Raw genomic sequence first — 21223 nt, 5'->3', positions numbered from 1 at the left:
ATATGTAACAGAATAAAAATGAATTGGGCAAGTAGGGTTGTGGGGGACGGGGGAATAAATAAAATTAAAATAGATTGGTACATGTATAGACAGCATCCTGCACGAACTTTTCATTTCTACCAATAGGTCAAATGATCTACATGTACCATCAGAAAACCTCCTATACTATAAATTATTCGTAGTACAATAACATGTTCTGATTATGAAATAGTAGTTAAGTTAAACCATAAATTAAACAAATATTTTTTGATTTAAGTATAGAAAGACTAGTTGAAAATCCATAAAAATGATTAAAAAAATATCATCATTTCTAAAAAAAAAACAAAACAAAAAAAAACAAGAAAAAAACCAACATCTGTCGGGAAAAAATTTTTTTAGCAGAAATTCCCAAAGCAGAGGGGCCCTTTCGGGAAAGTGTCCCCTTTTATACAAAAATCATCCTAAATTAACTTCATAATAAAATTTAAACCCCTCTCTGGGGAAAAAACCCCTTCAACAAAAAAAAATTGAAAATTTTCGTTTTTTTTCAAAACCAAAAAAAAGGGGGATTTTGCTCTTCGAAGTTGACGGGTATTTTTTAATGAAACGGGCAAGCACAAATAGAAATATATGACGCGTCACAAAAACCAAAAAGTGCTTTTTCGCCCAAAAAGGATCGCCCACCTGGCTTTCCGGAGTCTGACCCAGGATCATGCTTTTGGGTATAAGTTTTTTTAACTTGTTATAAGGTTTTGTAACGAACAGAATGGATTTTTGACAACTGGGGCCGGATGCGTAGGCTGGTCTGGATCCATGCTGGTCGCAAACCCATTATGTTGGTTTTGTCGTGACGCGGCTCATACATACTTGTAACTACTAATGTATTGTTAACAAAAGCCCCCTATTAAAACTAATACCATACAACCTGAGTTGAAACACTCATAAACGTTTGACATTAAGAAAACAAATCATCAGCAATATTAAATAGAAATACTTGTTTAATTTCCTTACAAAGCACACATATAATGCCTGTGAATTTACTTTTTTTTTGCATTCAGCCCTGATACTATAATAGTATGTTGAATTTGTATATATTTTTTTGGTTGGAATATTCGGACATTTCGACATAAAAACATTGAAACAGATCAACCGACAGTAAAGAGCGTCTGGCTGCAAGCTTTTGTGCAATCTTGATTGACTTTGTACTGGTTGTGAAAGCACGAGATCTTTCAGGAATAACAAAGAATCATTTTGAAATTTTGTTTCGGAAAACACAAAAAGATAAACTGTCATAAAAATAATAATGTACATGTGTACCTTAAAACTAAAATGTAATATGATAAACTATTTTTGTTTCGAAATTATATATATAAATATTTGAACTTGAGCACATTGTTTTTTTTTTAAATATGGGATATGACATCTAAAACTTTATGGTTATTTTCTGGAGCTGGTTTAATAGTAATAATGATAATAATAATAATAACTATAACTGCCACTGTCATGGCCTGAATACCCCCGCATACCACTTTGCCAGAATAAACAGTGGCCATTTAGAGCCCAAGGACAACCTCTCTGCTAAATCTGAGGTTCAACATGCTTAAAATGTGAAAATGTGAAAATCAATACACTGCGGACAGGCATTCTTAAGCATTTGAGCAGACAAGCTTATTGTAAAAAAGCCCCTGTGACCTTGACCTTTGACACAGTCACCTAAAAATCAAAAGGGTCATCTACTAGTCATTAACAACCTCAATACCAAATATGAAGACTGTTGACAAAAGCATTCGTCAGCAATTTAGTGAACAAGCCTTTTTTAGTCAAGGCCCCTGTGACCTTATCCTTGGACCCAGTTACCTTAAAATTAATAGGGGTTATCTTATGGTCATGACTGACCTCCATGCCACATATAAAGACTGTGGGTAAAATAATTCTTAAGTTATTGGGCGGACAAGCTTTTTTTAGCCAAGGCCCTTCTGACCTTGACCTATTACCTAGTGACTTCAAAATAAATAGGGGTCATCTACTAGTCTAACCAACCTCAATGCCAAATATGAAAACTGTTGACCAAATCATTCTTAAGCAATTGAGCGGAAAATCTTTTTGAACTTAAGGCCCTTGTGACCTTGACCTTTGACCCAGTGAGCTCAAAATCTATAGGGGTCATCTAATAATCATGACTATCCTCCATACCAAATATGAAGACTGTGGGTCAAAGGATTCTTGTGAAGGCCCATGTGACCTTGACCTTTGACCCAGTGACCTCAAAATTATTAGGGGTTATCTAATAATCATGACTAACCTCCATGCCAAATATAAAGACAGAGGGTCAAATGAATCTTAAGTTATTTGGAGGACAAGCTTTTTTTATTCAAGGCCCGTCTGACCTTGACCTTTGACCCAGTGACCTCAAAATCAATATGGGTCATCTACTAATCATGAATAACATGCCAAATATGAAGACTGTAGGTCAAAGGAATCTTAAGTTATTGAGCTAACAAGCTTTTTTCAGTCAAGGCCCATGTGACCTTGACATTTAACCCAGTGACCTCAAAATCAATAGAGATCATCTACTAATCATGACTAACCTCCATGCCAAATATGAAGGCTGTGGGTCAAAGGAATCTTAACTTATTAGGCGGACAAGGAAAAACCGACGGCCGGACACCCGACGGCCGGACGGACAAGATGATTCCAGTATACCCCTTTGCAACTTTGTTGTGCGGGGGTATAATAATAATAATAATAATAATAATAATGTGTTAGTTCACAGACAACAAATGGAAATGTCAGAATAATATTTTATAAGTACATTGTACCTACAATAGAAAACTAACTTTCACTGGCACACACAGACAGATGGAAACACACCTCATATCTAGAAACAATATTTTGAAGTAAGATTGTTTTTGAATGCATAAAACTTTCGTAATTTGTTGAGGTAAAAAAAACGTTTCTTTTCAGGATAAATAACAGATTGTACATGTATTTAATTTATTGCTTTGCAGTGAAAACTTAACAAAATCTTAACAAAAAGAGAATAATATATTATATTAACCATATAATATTGACCACTAATATTAACTTTTGAATATCAAAAATCATTTTGAGTTTATGATCATACTAATATTATAACAACAAATTAATCATTACAATATATTATTAAATAATATCATAAAAAATCTCGCAGACTGAATTAAAACCGAATGTTTTGTGTAACTGAGAAACTTTATGAATGACAAATGACTATGTAACATTTGTGACGCCCTCTAGCACCGGATTGAGCGGGACCATATTTATAACTGAAAATCAACTTTGGATAATGCCAAATGTTACACAAGTATACATGTAAGTGAAAAAAAAAGAGGGATTTAACTCAATACAGGATTGGAGCAGTACCTTTAGACGCTTGCAAAAATCATGATCACAAAATAGACAAATATCGTTTTTTTTCGCCGGTTTTTACATTTTTCATGCATTATCATACATAAATCGGTGTGAAAAGATGAATTAGACCTTTTAAAGTTCATTCCGTTGGGTGAAAAGGCAAGATTTTAGCATTTTATCATTCAAGCGTCTTGTCCGGTATATACCGGAATACGGTATTTAGTGTGGTGCTCCAATCCTTTTTTTAGTCACACTCAAAAAAGAGATAACATCATGTTATATAGTACAGTGAAGTTCTTCTTCTATGAAATAATAATAAAGTTATCTTTTATTTTAATGAGTCTTGTTTTAAATCCAATACTAACGGTGTTATATAACCAGATACATTTCAAAATGGGCGAGTGTTCACGGCCGCCATTCATGCTTTTGAAAAAAAACTCTATTAAATGTTATAAAAATGTTTTAATTTTCTTGTTTCTAATAATTATCTTAAATATATACAAATGAGAAAAAATGTATATTTTCTTCACATTTGATGTCTTTAAAAACTCTACTTATTAATTTGTTTACAAATAAATAGTGTTCAGACTACAATAATAAATTCATGATGAGTTAAAAAAAAAGCAAAAAAGTGAAATATAATTTGTAGCAACTGTCTGTAAATTGATGTCATATTTATATCTTTTTGACATAGGCCTATTAACATTCATAGTGTAGAATGAAATCCAAAATCCGTGAAACCTTTTTATATTTAATAGATATTAATAATTCATAAACTGCTATAAAAAGACAGATATGTTACTAAATATAGTAACACACACTGATACTAATTATAGTAACATATACATGTATGTTTCTAAAAATAGTAACATACACTATGTTACTGTTAAAATAAAATGTAATGGAATTTTTAATATGAGAAAATTAATCATGATTTTGGAATAAAATGATTTTGATTATTGATTAATCAGCGTTAGTGATTGAAATTATATTTTGCCCAAGAGATTGTTTCCTTTTTTAATTCTTCGGTGCACTTGATTTGTCTAATCGGAACTAACTTGTTATTTAAAACTATCTCGTAAAAACATTGTATCATATGAGCATTGTATCAAAATCTAAAAGATAATTTCAACCACTTAGTAGGTAAGTGATTTTTAAAGTTAGCATTAATGTCATTAAATCAGACAAATTTTATTTCATTAATGTTGAATAACAAACCCCGACCTTTAATAAAAAAACAAACGTATACAAAAATGATTATTATGCTATATATATTTGTATATTAATAAAATCATATAAATATCTAAATCCGTCAGCACAAAAAAGAGAATAACATTGTTTAATAAAACAAATTATATAACATAGTGCCTATTTTAACAAAAGAGAAACTTTGTAAAATGCAATAACATATAAATATTTGAAACTTACACAACATAATTGATTAACACACTATTGAGAATTTAACGCTCTTTGCGACATTTTCTTTTTGATAAAAAATGCTTTTAATGTATTTTACCCAATAGAATTACATACCCTTAAGAATCGGTAAATACCGGCTATGTCGGATAATATCGTAATAGCCGGCCTCGACAATGTTCGCATACAAATGTACCTGTTTTTAGAACATCACGTGATAGGGCGTTTTTCTACTGTTACTTAGTATATGAGAAAAATTCCAAAATGGCGACTTTCAAACATGCTCATTAGGGGCAGAAGTCCTTAACACCATAAAACAATTTTGAACTTATATCTAAGAAAAGTTAAGTGTTGGCAATATAACACAGTATGTAATGTAAGGTGTATATAAAGAGAAGCTTGAGTGCAATGATAAATATCTTATCAGAAACGTCATTTTTCCACGTGTGCAAGGCGTACTTTCATCAATTCAGATAATATTTCTAAATTGTATGTACAGTTACGTTAAGCGTGACATTGTGTGATGTCTGTTTACTGAAAAAAAAAGAAAATTGACAAATTTAGACCAGTTTCCAATCTCTGCACAAAATGAAAACTTCGATTTGACAAAATTAAGAGAATCAACATAGCAATTCTTATAACGAATTTGTCCTCATCCACAAATCGACTGTCTTTCCACGATTCGACAAGTTTGTTTGTAGACTTTATTTACTTTTAGTGGCTAGAAGCAAATTTTGTGGTCACCTGACTTCGAAATTTGAGTTTTCAAACGTAACATCTTAAGCAGCGCAATATTTCTGTATATGTCGTACACAAATTTAAAGCTATCCAATTACTACGCCGTCATACATTCTGTGAATTGTCTCTATCGTTCGACCTTGACCTCCAGCATAAATATCTACAGCACTTATTTTGTGCAGACTCACGCACAAGTTCATCAAGGCTCATACAGAAGGATGCGGCAAAGAAAAAGGCAGTTCCACCCCACCCTAGACCATAGCCACTGCCGTAGGTGTGGGAACGAATACTTTCGTCCATGGATATTGCTACTGCGTATATGATTAAGGCAACAGTTGTAGACAATGCTGAAAATAGAAATGAATACACAGTTAGGACAGCAGCTGAAGAAAATGAGATTAAGGCAATAGTTGAAGACAGTACTGAAAATAGAAATGAATACACAGGACAGCAGCTGAAGAAAATGTGATTAAGGCAACAGTTGTAGACAATGCTGAAAAAGGAAATGAATACATAATTAGGACAGCTGTTAAAGAGAATGTGATTTAGACAAAAATTACTGACAATGCTGAAAATAGAAATGAATACATGATTCGGACAGTAGTTTTATTAAATTACAGATATGATTGGGGTGCTTATTCCGGAAAACAAACCGCCATCAGCTGGTTGGACAGCTCTCAAAATAGAAGACTTTATATACTGATTATACGAACCCCAAATGAATGGGTAAAATCATATAAAATCTAAAGTCGTCCTTGCATTCTTTCGTCAGTTTTCGCATAACCTATTTTTAGAACATTTTTGTCACGCGAAGGGGTGTTTTCCAATGTGACGTCATTTTGGAAAAAACAATATGGCGGCTCACATATCCGTTATCCTTAACATTAACACCGTTGCAAGATGGGATTAAAAAGCATAGTGTTGCTTTTAAACTTAGAAACGAGTAATGACGTCATACTTCAAATATTTACGATTCAGCATTCCCTCTCCGATAAACTTGTATCTTAAAATCACCCACAACAATTGAATCACTGCCTGGAGTAAAGTTATCAGTGTTCGCAGAAAATGAATCAGAATATGTTAAACTATACGCCCAAATATATCGTTCTAAGACTTTCAAGAAATTATTCATAGTCACTGAATAATGCTAATTGTTTATGAATAATTTGGATTGTATCTGTGCATAATTTAGATAAGAAAACATTGTCAGCAAAATATTAAAGTACACAGAACACGTACTTGAATTTACGTACATGTATGTACTCTAGTTTAGCTGCACGAGAAAGGCAAAGGAATGGCTAACGTGATCTTACAAAGTTAAGATGACAATAGAAGCTGCTTACGTGCATAATACCAGTACTAGAAATGCTACGTCATAACTAATCTACATTTATATCACCAGGGCTGTGCTTCTATTCCATGCCATTTGACCATGTCTCTGTTGGCTACCCAAATGAATAATCATGTCCATAACTTTTGATAATGACATTCTTTTAACTGCCTTTGGAAAGCCCAAACTCGAAGCAAGACATGTTTATTACAATTATATGAGCTGTGCTGAAATGGTTATAATTTTGAGCTATGTTGTCGTTTCGGTTTCGTTTCAATACATTAAACAAGTCCTCACCGTCATTTTATATACTTTTTATTTAGGTACAAAATCGGACCTGAAAGCACTGAAGAAATAATGAATTATTGACATTGTATCACCTCGCCGCCGATGACCCACAATCACACTTTTTTTGCAATTTCCGTCATATTGCTAAAGCACTTTAATGAAGGATTATGGGTAATTGATAGGGCGTTCCATATGCAATGTTTAATGCTCAAATATACATGTACAACAGGAAACTCACATTTTTGGTGATCTCATGATCATGAATCAAAGAAAGATTCGAAAAATTTGGATTCATTCTTTACAACTATACGGACTGACGGAAACTCGGTTTATTGTCATGTGTCTTCAGTAATGTCAAACCCAACAAATAAGAAAATAGCCTTCATTTAGCAAGACTGATGTCCGTATTACCGATACTGGTATATTTTACACTGATGCACATAACATTTGCTTAACGAAACTGGATATTTTGAAGATTGTTTTTCCATCGATCTCACGGGACGTGTTATTTATGCTACGTTCTGGTAATTTAGTCCGCCCACGAACATATAAAAATGCATGTTTTGCAATAACAAAACCGTCTCTTAATTCATCAGAAGGCATACATAATTCATGAAGAACGCCTAAATGCAAAACTGTTTAATAAAGCCATAAAGAGGACGTTTGCTTTTAAGGCAGCACTTAAATGAAAGGTGAATGGACATGTTTGTACAAATAATCTTGTATTTCATCTAGATCTGCAGTTTTGAATGCACTCAAGCCAAATATCAATTCTTAGACCTTCTTTGAAGATATACATTCAATAGGAAAACAGCGAGTGCATCAATAAGAAAAAAAGTCTCGAGTGTATGTTTGTTAATTGATTATTTATTTCGACTCATACAAAGAACTGTCAGAGAAGGCAACACGCTCAACTTTTTAAATACAATGTCTTGAATAGTTAACACCATTGTCATATCTAATGTAGGACGAGAAGGTACAGTTCATTTAAGTTATAGTCAATTCCGGATGCATTGTTTTATGAAGAATTTATTTAAGTTCGATTGTGACTATAGCTCATAAACACACTCTAGAATCCGTCCCTAAAACCAACCAATATCGAGCAATGAGTGTACAGTTTGTTCTCAAAGAAACAACAGCTCGCCTCTGACAGGGTAAGAAAGAAAGCGGATAGTAATCCTTGAATTACCAGTCCGCATGTTAATCACTCGGCCATTCCGCCACTTATTCAATACATCCGGATATATTGAAGTAGATTAAGCAAAAAGTATCAGCTTTATACAATATTTTAGATTCAAAGGGGACGTAATTATTAGAACTTACGTACAAGAGTTACGACCCTTGTCATATAGGATGAAGTTGATGATGAGGAATAATCTGGTCCTAGTATGGAATACATCAATATATGTATCAAGGCATAAAAACAAGTTAATGAAGTATACTGTGCCATTTACTTGTTAATGAAATGTAGCATTTTCGCAGAGGAATTATTCAAAGAAAACTAATGATCTTACCACAAACAAAAAATATTTCTCCGGCTGAATGGAAGTAGTATATCTTCTTCGGTAATGGTGATGTACATACACCAAACATGGCTAGAATAGCCGCGACAAAACCAAAGGCCGCAGAAAATATCATGAGCCCTATGACCGCATTTTGCCAACCTGAAATAATAATAAGAACATAAACACAATAAGAAAATAACAAGGAAATACAAGGAAAGACCTTAGAGAAAGGGAAAAGGCACACATTAAAGAGCAAGGTAAAAGTATAAAATACATAGCTAAGAAAATATTTACATTATTTAATTTACAAGAAAACGATATCAACAATGATAAAGTGGTAGTAAAAGATGTAGAACATGTAACATAAAATTTAAAAGAGGAAAACAAAAATATTATTGTGCATAAAATAAAAGGTAAAAAACATATAGAATAGGTGATGCCTAACAAAAACTTATAATCTTAACAAAGACGATAATGAAAATAATGATCATAAAGAAAGTATGCAGGGAAATTGATTAAAAAAACATGTTTACGTTGATCACTTGGATAAGAATGATACGGGTGAAGTTGATAATGATGATGCTAATAATAATAAAGATAATAATGATGAAAATATTGATGGAAATGATGGTAATAATAAAAATAATGATGAAATTGATGGTGATTATGATGATGATGATTTTGGTGATGATTTTGATGGCAGTGATAAAGGTGATTCTGATAATTACAACAATATTAATAACTAGGCACAAAATGTTAAAGAAAAAACAACGAACAAGTTGATGGAATGGCTCATGACAATGATGATGACAAAAATGATAATAATGTGATGTTGACGACGACGACGAACATGATGGTGACTGCAACATTGTAAACACACACTAAAATTCTCGGCATGAATAAAAGCGATGGCATTGATAATTTTAAGGATAAAACTTATCAAGACGCCGAGACAAAATATCTAGGAACAAATTAGGACGCAAATGATTGCCATAATGGTATTAGACAAATAGCTAAAATGGTTTGCGCATCAAAACATTACGCATTCATTACCACTGATAAATTATTCATAGGTTATGCTATAGAGGATAACGGCAAACCTTCATTCTCGACCGTCTACAGTGCCAGGATAAAGTGTGTACACACGAGATGCCTTATCTGTTACAAACAGAAATGTCAAACTCGCGGAAAAGCCGTGCTCGATGTGATACTGGTTAAAGCGCATTGTTACAAGGGGAATAGATCAATATGTATATGAAATCTCGATTTTCACTATAACAGAAATATCAGTTTTCACGATAAAAGATTTTTTCAATAAATTAATGAAATAGAAAAAAAAGAAATAGAAAATTTTCATAGATAATTTTAGCATTGATTTACATCAAGAACTATAAGTTAGAATGAATCATTTTTATGCAATAGAGCTGAAACAAGTTTCTGATATAGAATTTATCATTTAAGAAAACATTGAAAGGTAAATGAAATAACATTTTAAAGCAGACCAAATGTTATTGAGGGCAGCCATTGGTTTTTGAAAAAGTCCAAAGTATAACGAGACCCCCCCATTTGTAATTATTCATCAAAAAGTTTTCAGGATATAAAACTTAAATTAAACATTACGTGATATTTTTGGATAAAGTTATCATTTTATCATTTATGTCAATATCATTTTTGTTCCTTTTTGCACTGAAATAAATGATACAAGAAAACTGCGCTAGTTTGACTATGAATGTTTCACAAGGGTGATTCTTTGCCAGCTCTACAAATATTGTTCTGTTTTTACTGGTATTGTTTCACAAGAGTTATTTCTATGTCTATATACATGCATATATAGTTATTTACATATAAAATATATAGGCGTTGGTTTGGTATAAAAAGTGAAGATTGCGGAAAGTTGCATACCAACCAATCTATTAATAACCATATGCGTTTGTTCATTTATAAGCGCATTTGTAACACGAACGCATCGGCAGATTTTTGTAATAAATTTCTCAATTGGTAGCACCGGAACATGCGCGAAGGATTCCGAAATAGCAGTTTTTAATTTCATATAAAAAGCATAATTGCCAGAATAATGGGGCCTTATTGATTAGTTTTTATCGTTTTTTTTTATAAAACTATACAAACAAGCAATTATCATAGTATTGCAAGCAATCCATAAGTCCCCTACCGGTAAGAGCCCAAGCAACATTCTGAAGGGCCATTGGCCATTCACTTATGTTTTTCTATTTTAAGTAAATTTGTTAAAAAAAAGTTTTTAAAAAGTTAATCACAGGAAACAGTTTTTTATGTTACAGACAGACAGACTGAAGGGACACTCTAAAGTTATTTTTTAAAAACATCCCTTGTTATCAAAATATAACATTTTTAAAAAATCCTATCATGATTGAAGAAGTTGGAGTAAAAAAATGACCAATTTCTCAAAAAAAAGTCTAAGTTCAAAAGGGGCATAATTCTGGAAATAGTCCCTTGCATAGAGTAATTGAACACTCACAAATGTTGAGTGATAATAAGAAACATTTATATGAAGTTTGAAGTAGATACATTCAAAAAAAGAAGTTATTAAAAAAAAAAATGTTTTTTTCATGAAAATTTTAAGTTCAAGGGAGGTTAATTCTGATAAATTTTGTTGCTAGAGTTGTAAACCTTGTCACATATGATGTGGTTGATGACAAGCAACTTATATTTTTTAAAGTTTGAAAAAAAAATACCTTAAGAAATAAAGAACTTATAGTGAAAAAACTTAAAAACTAGGATCAGAAATCTTGAAAATTCAGTCTATTTGTTGCCATAGCAACCAGAATTTTCAACAAAGGAAGATAAGAAAAGGATGTGCATAATTTACATACTGCCATCTACCCATATGTCAAGTTTCATAAACATATTTTCGAGTAACTTTTTGTGTTATCACTGGATCCAGGTTATGTGTAAAATTTGTCATATTTTTCAGTCTATTTGTTGCCATAGCAAACCAGAATTTTCAACATAGGAAGAAAAGGAAAAAGATGTGCATAATCTCCATACTGCCAATCTATCCATATATCAAGTTTTCATAAAAATAATTTTAGTACTTTTTGCGTTATCGCGGGATCCAGGTTGTGTGTAAAATTTGCCATATTTTCAGTCTATTTATGTTGCCATAGCAACCAGAATTTTCAACATAGGAAGAAAAGAAAAAAAGACGTGCTAATCTCCATTACTGCCATCTATCCATATATCAAGTTTCATTAAAATATTTTTCAGTACTTTTTGCGTTATTGCGGGATCCAGTTTTGTGGACGGACGGACTGACGGACGGACAGACGGACGGAGGGTAAACCTAAAGTCCCCTCCGGTAAACCGGTAGGGGACTAATAAAACGGAATTTTAGTGTTTGAAGGGACATTATACCCATACAAGGGTACATAGTGAGTGAACAGGTGAAAGTAAAAAATAAGTTAAAATTTTGCCATAATTCTATTCAATTGTGTAATGCAATTTGCATAAACGATAAATAATTCACGTGACCCAAGAAAATTTCTTTAAATTTCCGACGGAAATTACCTGTAACGTTCAGTTTATAAAGAGTTGGCCATGCTATTTACATTTTATGGAGATTTATATTTTATCTCAAACGTTTTCCAGTATCAACTATTGGTCAATCACCATTATAACAGTCAATCTTTTAAAATACACGTATATAGTAAATTCAATGCAACTTGACAATGAAAAAATTAGCATTTAGTCACAGAATATTAGGGTTTGACGCTGTCATTTTAGCGTCGAATTTATATAGCATTTGACACCGCGATTTTAGCGTTCAGTTTGTACAAATTATACCGGCTTTATTCTGACTGTTATTCCCCAGACACCTTGGGAAGTATGCTACCCGGTCATAAGCGTTGCCAGACTAATTCTAAGACATCCGGGTTCTTACTAGGTTTCGATTCTTTACATTCCTCGGATCGCACTTCTGCATCAAGTTTCCAGCACGCGCTTTCCCACAAGCTGCTTTCTATTTGATTTTGGTGACCATCTATGGATGTGTCTGAAAAATAAAACATTAAGAGGTCTTGAATTCTAGAGAAACTGGTGAAAAACAATATATAGAAGGTCTTTTAAAGTTGATGGTTTCCCGAATATTTGTTCTAAATCTCAAATAACAATTGGAAATTGGGACCGGCGTTCAACATTTGAAAAAAAACCCCTGTCATGGTTGATAAAGCAGAGAAAAATTGTTACAATTGACAAACATACAAAAACCTTGTCATTATCAACAAAACAGACAAAAACAATCTTCCATAATTAACCAAATAGGCGAACTAAGTAAAATAACCGTCACAATAAGATATATTACTGTAAAGTAATGTCTACTTATTAGAGAATAAATTCAGAGGTTTGTCTCCTCTTTCCCTTGACTTAATGACCCCAGTTTTGTGAGAAAACATAAAAACATTGTACTTGTAATAACAAATGCCATAAATAATCACTTTTTGGGGAGTAACATCAAATGTTTCAACTTTTGGTAAATCATACCACAATTATCCAAACACAAGGGAAACGAAACAATCATCTTTTCATTTTAAGAATTGCAAACACCTTACATCAAGTCCTTTTCAGAATCAACATTTTGTTCAATTGTTTAATGGAAATCAATTCAATGCTCAATCGATTAAATAATTACGGAATAAAAAAATGAATGAATTATTAATTGATGTTTTGTGACATTTTTTATTTTTTAATTAATCTTTTACCGAATGAGCATATTGTGAAAAATGGCCGTTTTCATTGAAAAGCCTCCTGTTACAAGTTCAAACTGCTATGAAACTATGAAAAATGATTCAATACTGATGAAACTTGGCACAAATGTTGACTGGACCATAGCCTCTGTAACAGCATGCTCAATCGTAAATTTCCTGTTACCATGGCAACGGGGGGACGTCTCAAAATTGCCAAAAAAAAATCACTATTCTGTATTGTTGTTTCCATCAAAACTGATTTCAAAGTGCTGCATCTTCTCAATGGATTGAGATAGAATTAAAAAGTAAAAAATGTCACAAAACATCAATTTGTTACCAAAATTAGGTGCAAGGGAACGTTATCAAAAAATCGAAGGCTTACGGAAAGAAATTCCCACAGTATCAAATACCAACACAATTAAATGCTCGCGGGATTAAATAATTGCAGAATAAAAAGAACAGAGAATTATTAAGCTCCATTAATCGAATGCTTACGGAATGAAATACCAACAGAAACAAACACCAAACTAGTTAAATGCTCGCGGAATAAAATGTGAATGAAATTAAACGAGTGTACGGCAATTTCATTCCAAAGTGCTGTAAGAATATGTCTTACACAGTTAAAAAGCTCGCACTCAGAATTAATCGGGTGTATGGTAATTTTAAACCAAAGTGCTGTAAGGATTTATCTAACACAGTTAAAATGCTCGCGGAATTAAAATACACATAGATTTTATCGAATGTACGGTAATTTTATTCCAAAGTGCTATAAGGATTTATCTCCGAACGATACATTCACTTGTAATTTCCTAATGGATTTCGTAAACACGTCTATCATTGATTTGTTCGTGTATATCGATGCTATAATTGGATCTATTTCTACTGAAGCTGTACTTTACGAATATATATTGTACAGCACGCGCTACGATTATTACTAGATCATGGACATTTCAGACAACGCCATGGGTAGATAATTTAATAACTGGATAGTGGAAAACTTAAGATAACGCCTGTATCTTGACAAAAAGGTCACGTGCTACCAATCACTCTATGTGGGTATAATTATTAAGATGACCTACTTATGGGGACAATAACTTGTAGATTGCGACCATCAGATATTCACCCTAAATAATGAACGCTTATTAATATTCACATATTCCATAACACTATACAATAATTGAAAAATACCTTAAAATCAAATAATGCAAAACATGACCTTATCAAATGAACTTCGCTGACTTCTGTGTTAAAAAGACAATATATCTTTTCTTCTCTTTTTCTTAACAAAAACATGATATTATCCACATTTTTATTTCCTCGAAAAACTAGACAGATATTCTGGCAGTGGAAAATAAGGCTCCATTATTCAGTGGCGGATTTGCTTAAAGCCCCACTATTATTAAGAAATGCTTTTATTCTTATTTCACAAAAGTTAGTTTTTTTATTTTTCCTCTCCTGTTATATTTTCAAAACATTACTCATTGGCCAATTACCTGAACCATCTTTTGCTTTTTGAATATTAGTTAAACTGTGATTAAGTATTTTATATGGAAGTCAAAATACGCTTACTATTTTCATGACAAACGTTTTCACATTCGGCGCAACTTTCTTTCGGTGATCAACATTTAACATGTTCTAAAACCATAATTTATTCTGAAAACTAAATACATATTCGTTTCTCCGGCATAATGTGGCTTTAACTCACAATTTACTTTGTCAGTTTTGGCAAACATATAAGGTAGTAAATAACTTCATTACGATTAACTACGTCCTTGCCTTCTGTATCCAAAATTACCACATCATTCACAAAGATATCTTCTACATTTATATATTGAAACAATCCGATGTAAATAATATCTATCTTAAGTTTTATTTTCCAACAATTGTGGAATTTCATCAGATATTTGAGACAAAATTTTCCTCAATATTTTACCAGAAACATTTCGTTACTGTTTATTTTCATTTGTAAGATGTTGTTCGATTTTCAATAAAAAAGAGAAAAAAGCAAGTAAGATTTCATAGATGAAAATACGTCTGGGAAATTCTTCATATCATTACTGTAGAATTTAAATTTATGCTTTGAACAGGAAATGATATCAAATGATCAATTTCCTCGATACACAGTCTAAACTTAGTCTAATAACGTTATCGTGACAAAATGGCAAAATTCAGCCGCGATATACAAATACGGTAGATCATCGTAAGTTACCCTCGGTCTTAATATACATAGATATACGGTAGATCATTTTAAGTTACCTCAGCCTTTATATACATGTACGGTAGATCATGTAAAGTTACCTTTGGTCTCTATATACATATACGACAGATTATCTTAAGTTACCCTTCGCCTCAATATACATGTATACGGTAGATCATCTTAAGATACCCTCAGCCTCGATATACATACATGTATATTGTTTATCATTTTAAGTTACCATCAGCCTCGATATACATGTACATATACGACAGATTATCTTAAGTTACCCTCCGCCTCAATATACATGTATACGGTAGATCATCTTAAGATACCCTCAGCCTTGATATACATATACGGCAGAAAGTCTTAAGTTACCCTCAACCCCAATATAGATGTATACGGTAGATCATCTTAAGTTACCCTCAGCCTCGCTATTCATATACTGTATATGATTTTAAGTTACCATCAGCCTCGATATACATATACTGTATATCATCTTAAGTTACCATCAGCCTCGCTATTCATATACTGTATATCATCTTAAGTTACCCTCGGCCTCGAAATACATGTAACTATGGCGGATTACCCTACGTTACCCTCGGCCACGATTTACTTATATGGCCAATTACCTTATGTCACACTAAGCCTAGCTATACATATACGGCAGATTACCTTAGGTTACCCTAGATGGAAGAGCATCTTAAGTTACCCTCGTCCTCCATATACATACTTTATACGGCTTATCATCTTAAGTAAAGCGTCAAAAGTTATCTTTGATATACGGTAAAGCGTCTAAAGTTACCTTCGATATACGGGAAAGCGTCTAAAGTTATCTTTGATATACGGTAAAGCGTCTAAAGTTACCTTCGATATACGGGAAAGCGTCTAAAGTTATCTTTGATATACGGTAAAGCGTCTAAAGTTACCTTCGATATACGGGAAAGCGTCTAAAGTTTTCTTCAATATACGGTGAAGTGTCTACATGTGCCTTCGATATACGGTAAAGCGTCAAAAGCTAGCCTCAACGTTAGCGTATGGTTTAGCACCACAAAGAGAAACAGGGCTGTTTACACTTCGTTTTACTATTGTGCGTCATTACACTCGTCTAGAACATAACTTGTATCACAAAAGAATACGCCGTTTCAGTTTTCTTATATCCCCAATCACCAGCAGCGTTTACTACAAGAATAAGGCGTCTTACTGTAATTAACACAGAGTAATGACATGTAATTGATTTTGACATTCACGCTATAAATAGACATTATCTGAGAAAATCTAAAACCTTGTGCTATTTGAGAAATTTATCTTGTTTTATTTAACCGTGTTTTAATATTTATACACTTATTTATTAAACATACACAACCAAACTCCAAATATTTTTTCAGGGAATGTTTTTATGCACTTATCCCTAAAAATTTACACCCCCTCCCCTTCAAAATGTCCCAACCGTGTCTAAAACTTTACCTCCAACAGTTTATTATGGTGGTACTTGGTCCTATTTTCGTGTTTTTGTCATTTGTGCCCCGCGGAGCGAAAGTACGACAAAATCTTGACTTTTTCGTACTTTTGTGTTTTCGTCCGTCGCCCTTGGGACAAAAATACGACATGACACAAATCAACCACCATTAAATGATGACAGAATCTGTTGTTTTCTCTTTCAGTTGCTTAAGGGTAAATCATTTTTTTCTTTATACACATGTACCACAATTTTGTAGAAAATTGCTAGGACTTTCTCATATTCAATAACGCCAATATAGACTTCAGTTATTAGATGATTTCTAAAAATTAAAATATATATATTTTATATATATATTTTATATATTTTAAAAATATATCAATATATCAAAATGTTCAAAATGTATCAATAATGCGACACATCAGGGCAAAATAACGTTCGCCAGTGATAATAAATTCTCGTTTCGATCAGTGACGTAATGCACTTGCCAATTTAACAAATTTATTGACTTGTATAATGGCGAACGGTATGAAATATTAAATACTTTTGGGAATATTTAGATCAGACAAATAAGGATCGGGAAAATATATGATTCTGCTTTCAGATACTTTATACATGATACCATATTATAAACTTAAAAGTCATCACCAAATTATTCATCCGTCTTGTGTGATATTATAATGTTAACGTCATTATATAACAATCAAACGTTACGTAAGAAGGCCTATATAAGAAATCAATGTTTTCCCGTGGATTATCGTCGGATACCCACGGTTGATTAACATGTAATCAAATATAAAAAAAAATTTTTTTTTTCCGGGTATCCAATCCGGGTAATTGAATGTAAAAAATGTTTTTTTATGGAAAAAATTCTTAATTTCCAGGTTTGGGCCCCCTTTAATTTTTTGCAAAAATTTCCAAAATTTAAAAATTTAAATAAAAAAACCCTTTTTAAAAGGGGAAAAAATTAAATATTGTTAAAATTTCGATAAAATTAAAAATTTAAAATAATTGGAATTTTTAAATATCGCCCCCTATTTTCCGGAAACGGTAATCGGAATTTTATCCCCGGTACCATCCCTTTACAAACGGTCCTTTTTTATTTTAAAAAAAAAAAAAAAAAAAAAAATTTTAAAAAAAAATTCAAAAAAATTCTGAAACCTTGCAATATCGAAGAATTTGCTGTTTTTCACTCAGTATTTTCTTCTTTTTTTGTTTGAAAATAAATTATCTAATAATGAATTCATAAGGTATTTGTTTGCAATTCATTTGTTGATATGTACAATCAAAAGTTTTTGATTTAGCAGATTTTTAATAAGCTGCATACATTCAGATAATTCAAAATATTTAAAAAATTCAAACTTGAGAAAATTGTACTAAGATTTTAAGAAATCTAAAAAAGAGTAAATATACAAGTAATAACTTATAAATGTACATGTTTTGCGCGATTATTGACTGATTTTGCAGTATTTATCCCCACACTACGCAACAAGGGCTATTGTGCGTCATTGCACTCTGAAGGCATTGAGATTATCGTACATGTTCTTAAATGCACTGCATGTGCATATACACACAAAATAGATATGGAGAATTAAATTGTGACTCATTATTAAATTATCTCTGATAAGCGACGTGATGATGTTGACATTTGAGAGGTTTAAACATTTATGAGCATTATGCAATATCAAATTTAAAATGCATTTGGGAATTACATGACCAGACGAACTAGATACTGATAATGTAGTGTGTTTTGGTAGCCCAATTTAAGCCTAATAATCCTTTCATTTCCCCAGAAATAGAAATTCAGGTGTGTACGCGTGGGGTGGATGTGATGCGGGGAATAGGGACATATTGACGAACTATATTCAAAATGGTTGACTAAATGAGTAAAAGATATCTTAAAACTTCAGATAATGTTATCAGAGTCCCAATTTGCGAACGGTGTCAGTGTGTGCGTGTGTGATGTGTGTGGGGCGCAGAGGGGGTCTGGAAGTGGGAGGGGGGGGGGGGTAATGGCATTCATCTTAACGCTATACTAATTTCAAAATGTCACCACTATTATTGAATACATCTTTAATTGCCTAAATCTTCTGGTCATCTAATATTTCACATTAACTGGCTGGCATTTAATAGTTTACATTAACTTCTGATATTTTACATTAACTTCTAATTCACTTTAACTTTTCCTGGGAAACATCTAATGTTGTCCCTTAATTCATGAGTTTAGACAACCTTTTGATTTATTTACAACTTAATTTAACGACTCAGAAATATCTGTAAAATTGTTCAAGATTACTCTGAATGAAATGCGGACATCACATTACATTTCTCCTTAAAAATGTCACATAAAATATTACATTTTTTATTTCAAATAACGTTCTCATACTTTTAGCGAATTTTCGAATATTTCGCTCACAGAAAATGAAGTTATGCAGAATTAAAAGCTTTTGAATCCAACTTTAACGGTGTGGCTGAATAAACCGTGTACACCTTTTTCAGTTGGATGGGACGGAATAGCGAATGTACGAAACCACTGAAAAGCCAAATGTTTTGTTGTTTTCGCTCTTGAACGTTTTCGCCCTGTCTATTAAGAACTTGTAAATGTCACATGCACGTCAACTTTGTCAGGTTTTATAAATTCTACTTGGAAATATCAGTTATATACTGCAACATGTTTATTACTAAGGTTTCGAAGCAGATAATCCTATGTTAATTTAAAGACAATATAGTATACAACATTTATTTATTTATTTTGGTGCCAGGTGGGGGATTGTTTAGAATGTATAAACCGTACGCGGATATTAACCTAGCGTATATCCGTTGACTCAAGATAGAAACGGAAATTAATTATTCATATCTAAAATGATGGGCAGACTAATTTCATGAATAATTAATCACACACAATATTTATACTGTAATAATTTGTAAGTATCTGTGTTGCGAAATAAACATTCTTTGCGAAAGAAATTAGTTTTGCGAAATACACTTTTAGCATTATCATTAAAATTAGTAAAAAGGTCAACTTATGTAGATGACCAATTTAAAATGATATAATATAAAATGGAAGGGAGAAGAAGTAAGATAACGTTTGAAAGTGAAATATAGACAGTTTTAACTCGAAAATTGAAATATTTTCCATATCAATGTAAAAGAAGCCAACATATCGTTTTTTGTTTAATTTTTATTTCACAAAACTTTTATGAAAAAAGGAGAGAAATAGAGTAATCGCTTGTGTGCAAAATATCGGATCATTTGCTCACTTCGTTTTCCCAGAATAAGTATTCTAGTTGTGTAAAATGACCAAAAAACTGAAAAGCGTTGCAACGCTTTTCATTCAAACCGCGCTAAAAATAACACAAAACACGATTTTCAATTCATTTTTGAATACATGTACGCGTATACTTCTTAATTATCTTTTTTGTATCTTTCTGAGTGTAAGAAATTCTAATTTATGTGTTTAGACTTTTGAACCTCATTGAAGTTCCTTTAATACGAGTAGTTTTGTAAATATATGTTAACAATAAGATTCGTTATTCAGTTTGTAGTACGTTATTTGTCTAGTTTCATTTTTGTTAACAATTTGCCGACAATGTATCTAAATAAGGAAGAAAGAATTTGTTCCATGACTCACGAGCTTATTTTTCCTAATTACGGATCTTACGCTCGTAATTATAAGATGAACTTGTTCATAAAAACATTTCAATTGACACTTTTTGGCTTCCGTACTTTTAACGATACACGGTAGAAAAAGTAAACAATTATTGATGAAATACGATATGTGAATATATTAACTCGCATAGGTAACTTAATTTTCAATACCCAATGGTGTCAGTATACATGTATTTTACGGTTGTATACATTTAGTATGAGATGTAACAAGAAGGTTAACCAATAATTGAAGCTAGTGTACGAACATAAAATAATGTTTGTTTGTTTGGTTTTACGGCGCACCACAACAGTTAAGGTCATATGGTACCGAAACAGAAAAAATGACTTTGGCTAACCTCGTGTGTTACAATCTTGAACAACACCGAACTCACCTGCTGAAACTAAGAGGTACATAGACTTTAGGTATTCGAACTCATTTAGTCGCCTCTTACGATCACGCAGGGTTAAACAGTGGCTGTAATTCGGAAGCCCAAACCCGTAAAGACATTACCCCTCCCTCCGCCACTATGGCAAAGATATAAAAAAAATGAATTGTCTCAT

At 32.3% G+C, this 21223-nt stretch overlaps 1 protein-coding gene across 1 annotated transcript in view; it reads right to left on the bottom strand.

The window, feature by feature from the left end:
• Positions 1-1219: 1219 nt before the first annotated feature.
• The window catches only part of LOC132732356 (uncharacterized), an 85992-nt gene continuing 65988 nt past the window's right edge, over positions 1220-21223 (bottom strand). The window contains exons 4-5 of the mRNA XM_060718770.1: positions 8653-8802; positions 1220-5867 (exon numbers count right to left, since the gene is read on the bottom strand). Of these exons, the coding sequence (XP_060574753.1) occupies positions 5626-5867; positions 8653-8802 (392 nt within the window). The 3' untranslated portion in view covers positions 1220-5625. The remainder of the gene's footprint in view (positions 5868-8652; positions 8803-21223) is intronic.

This window comes from Ruditapes philippinarum, unplaced genomic scaffold (genome assembly GCF_026571515.1).
Source record: "Ruditapes philippinarum isolate M1 unplaced genomic scaffold, ASM2657151v2 ctg1551_1_1_1_1, whole genome shotgun sequence".
NCBI lineage: Eukaryota > Metazoa > Mollusca > Bivalvia > Venerida > Veneridae > Ruditapes > Ruditapes philippinarum.
This window is presented reverse-complemented; position numbering and strand designations above follow the sequence as displayed.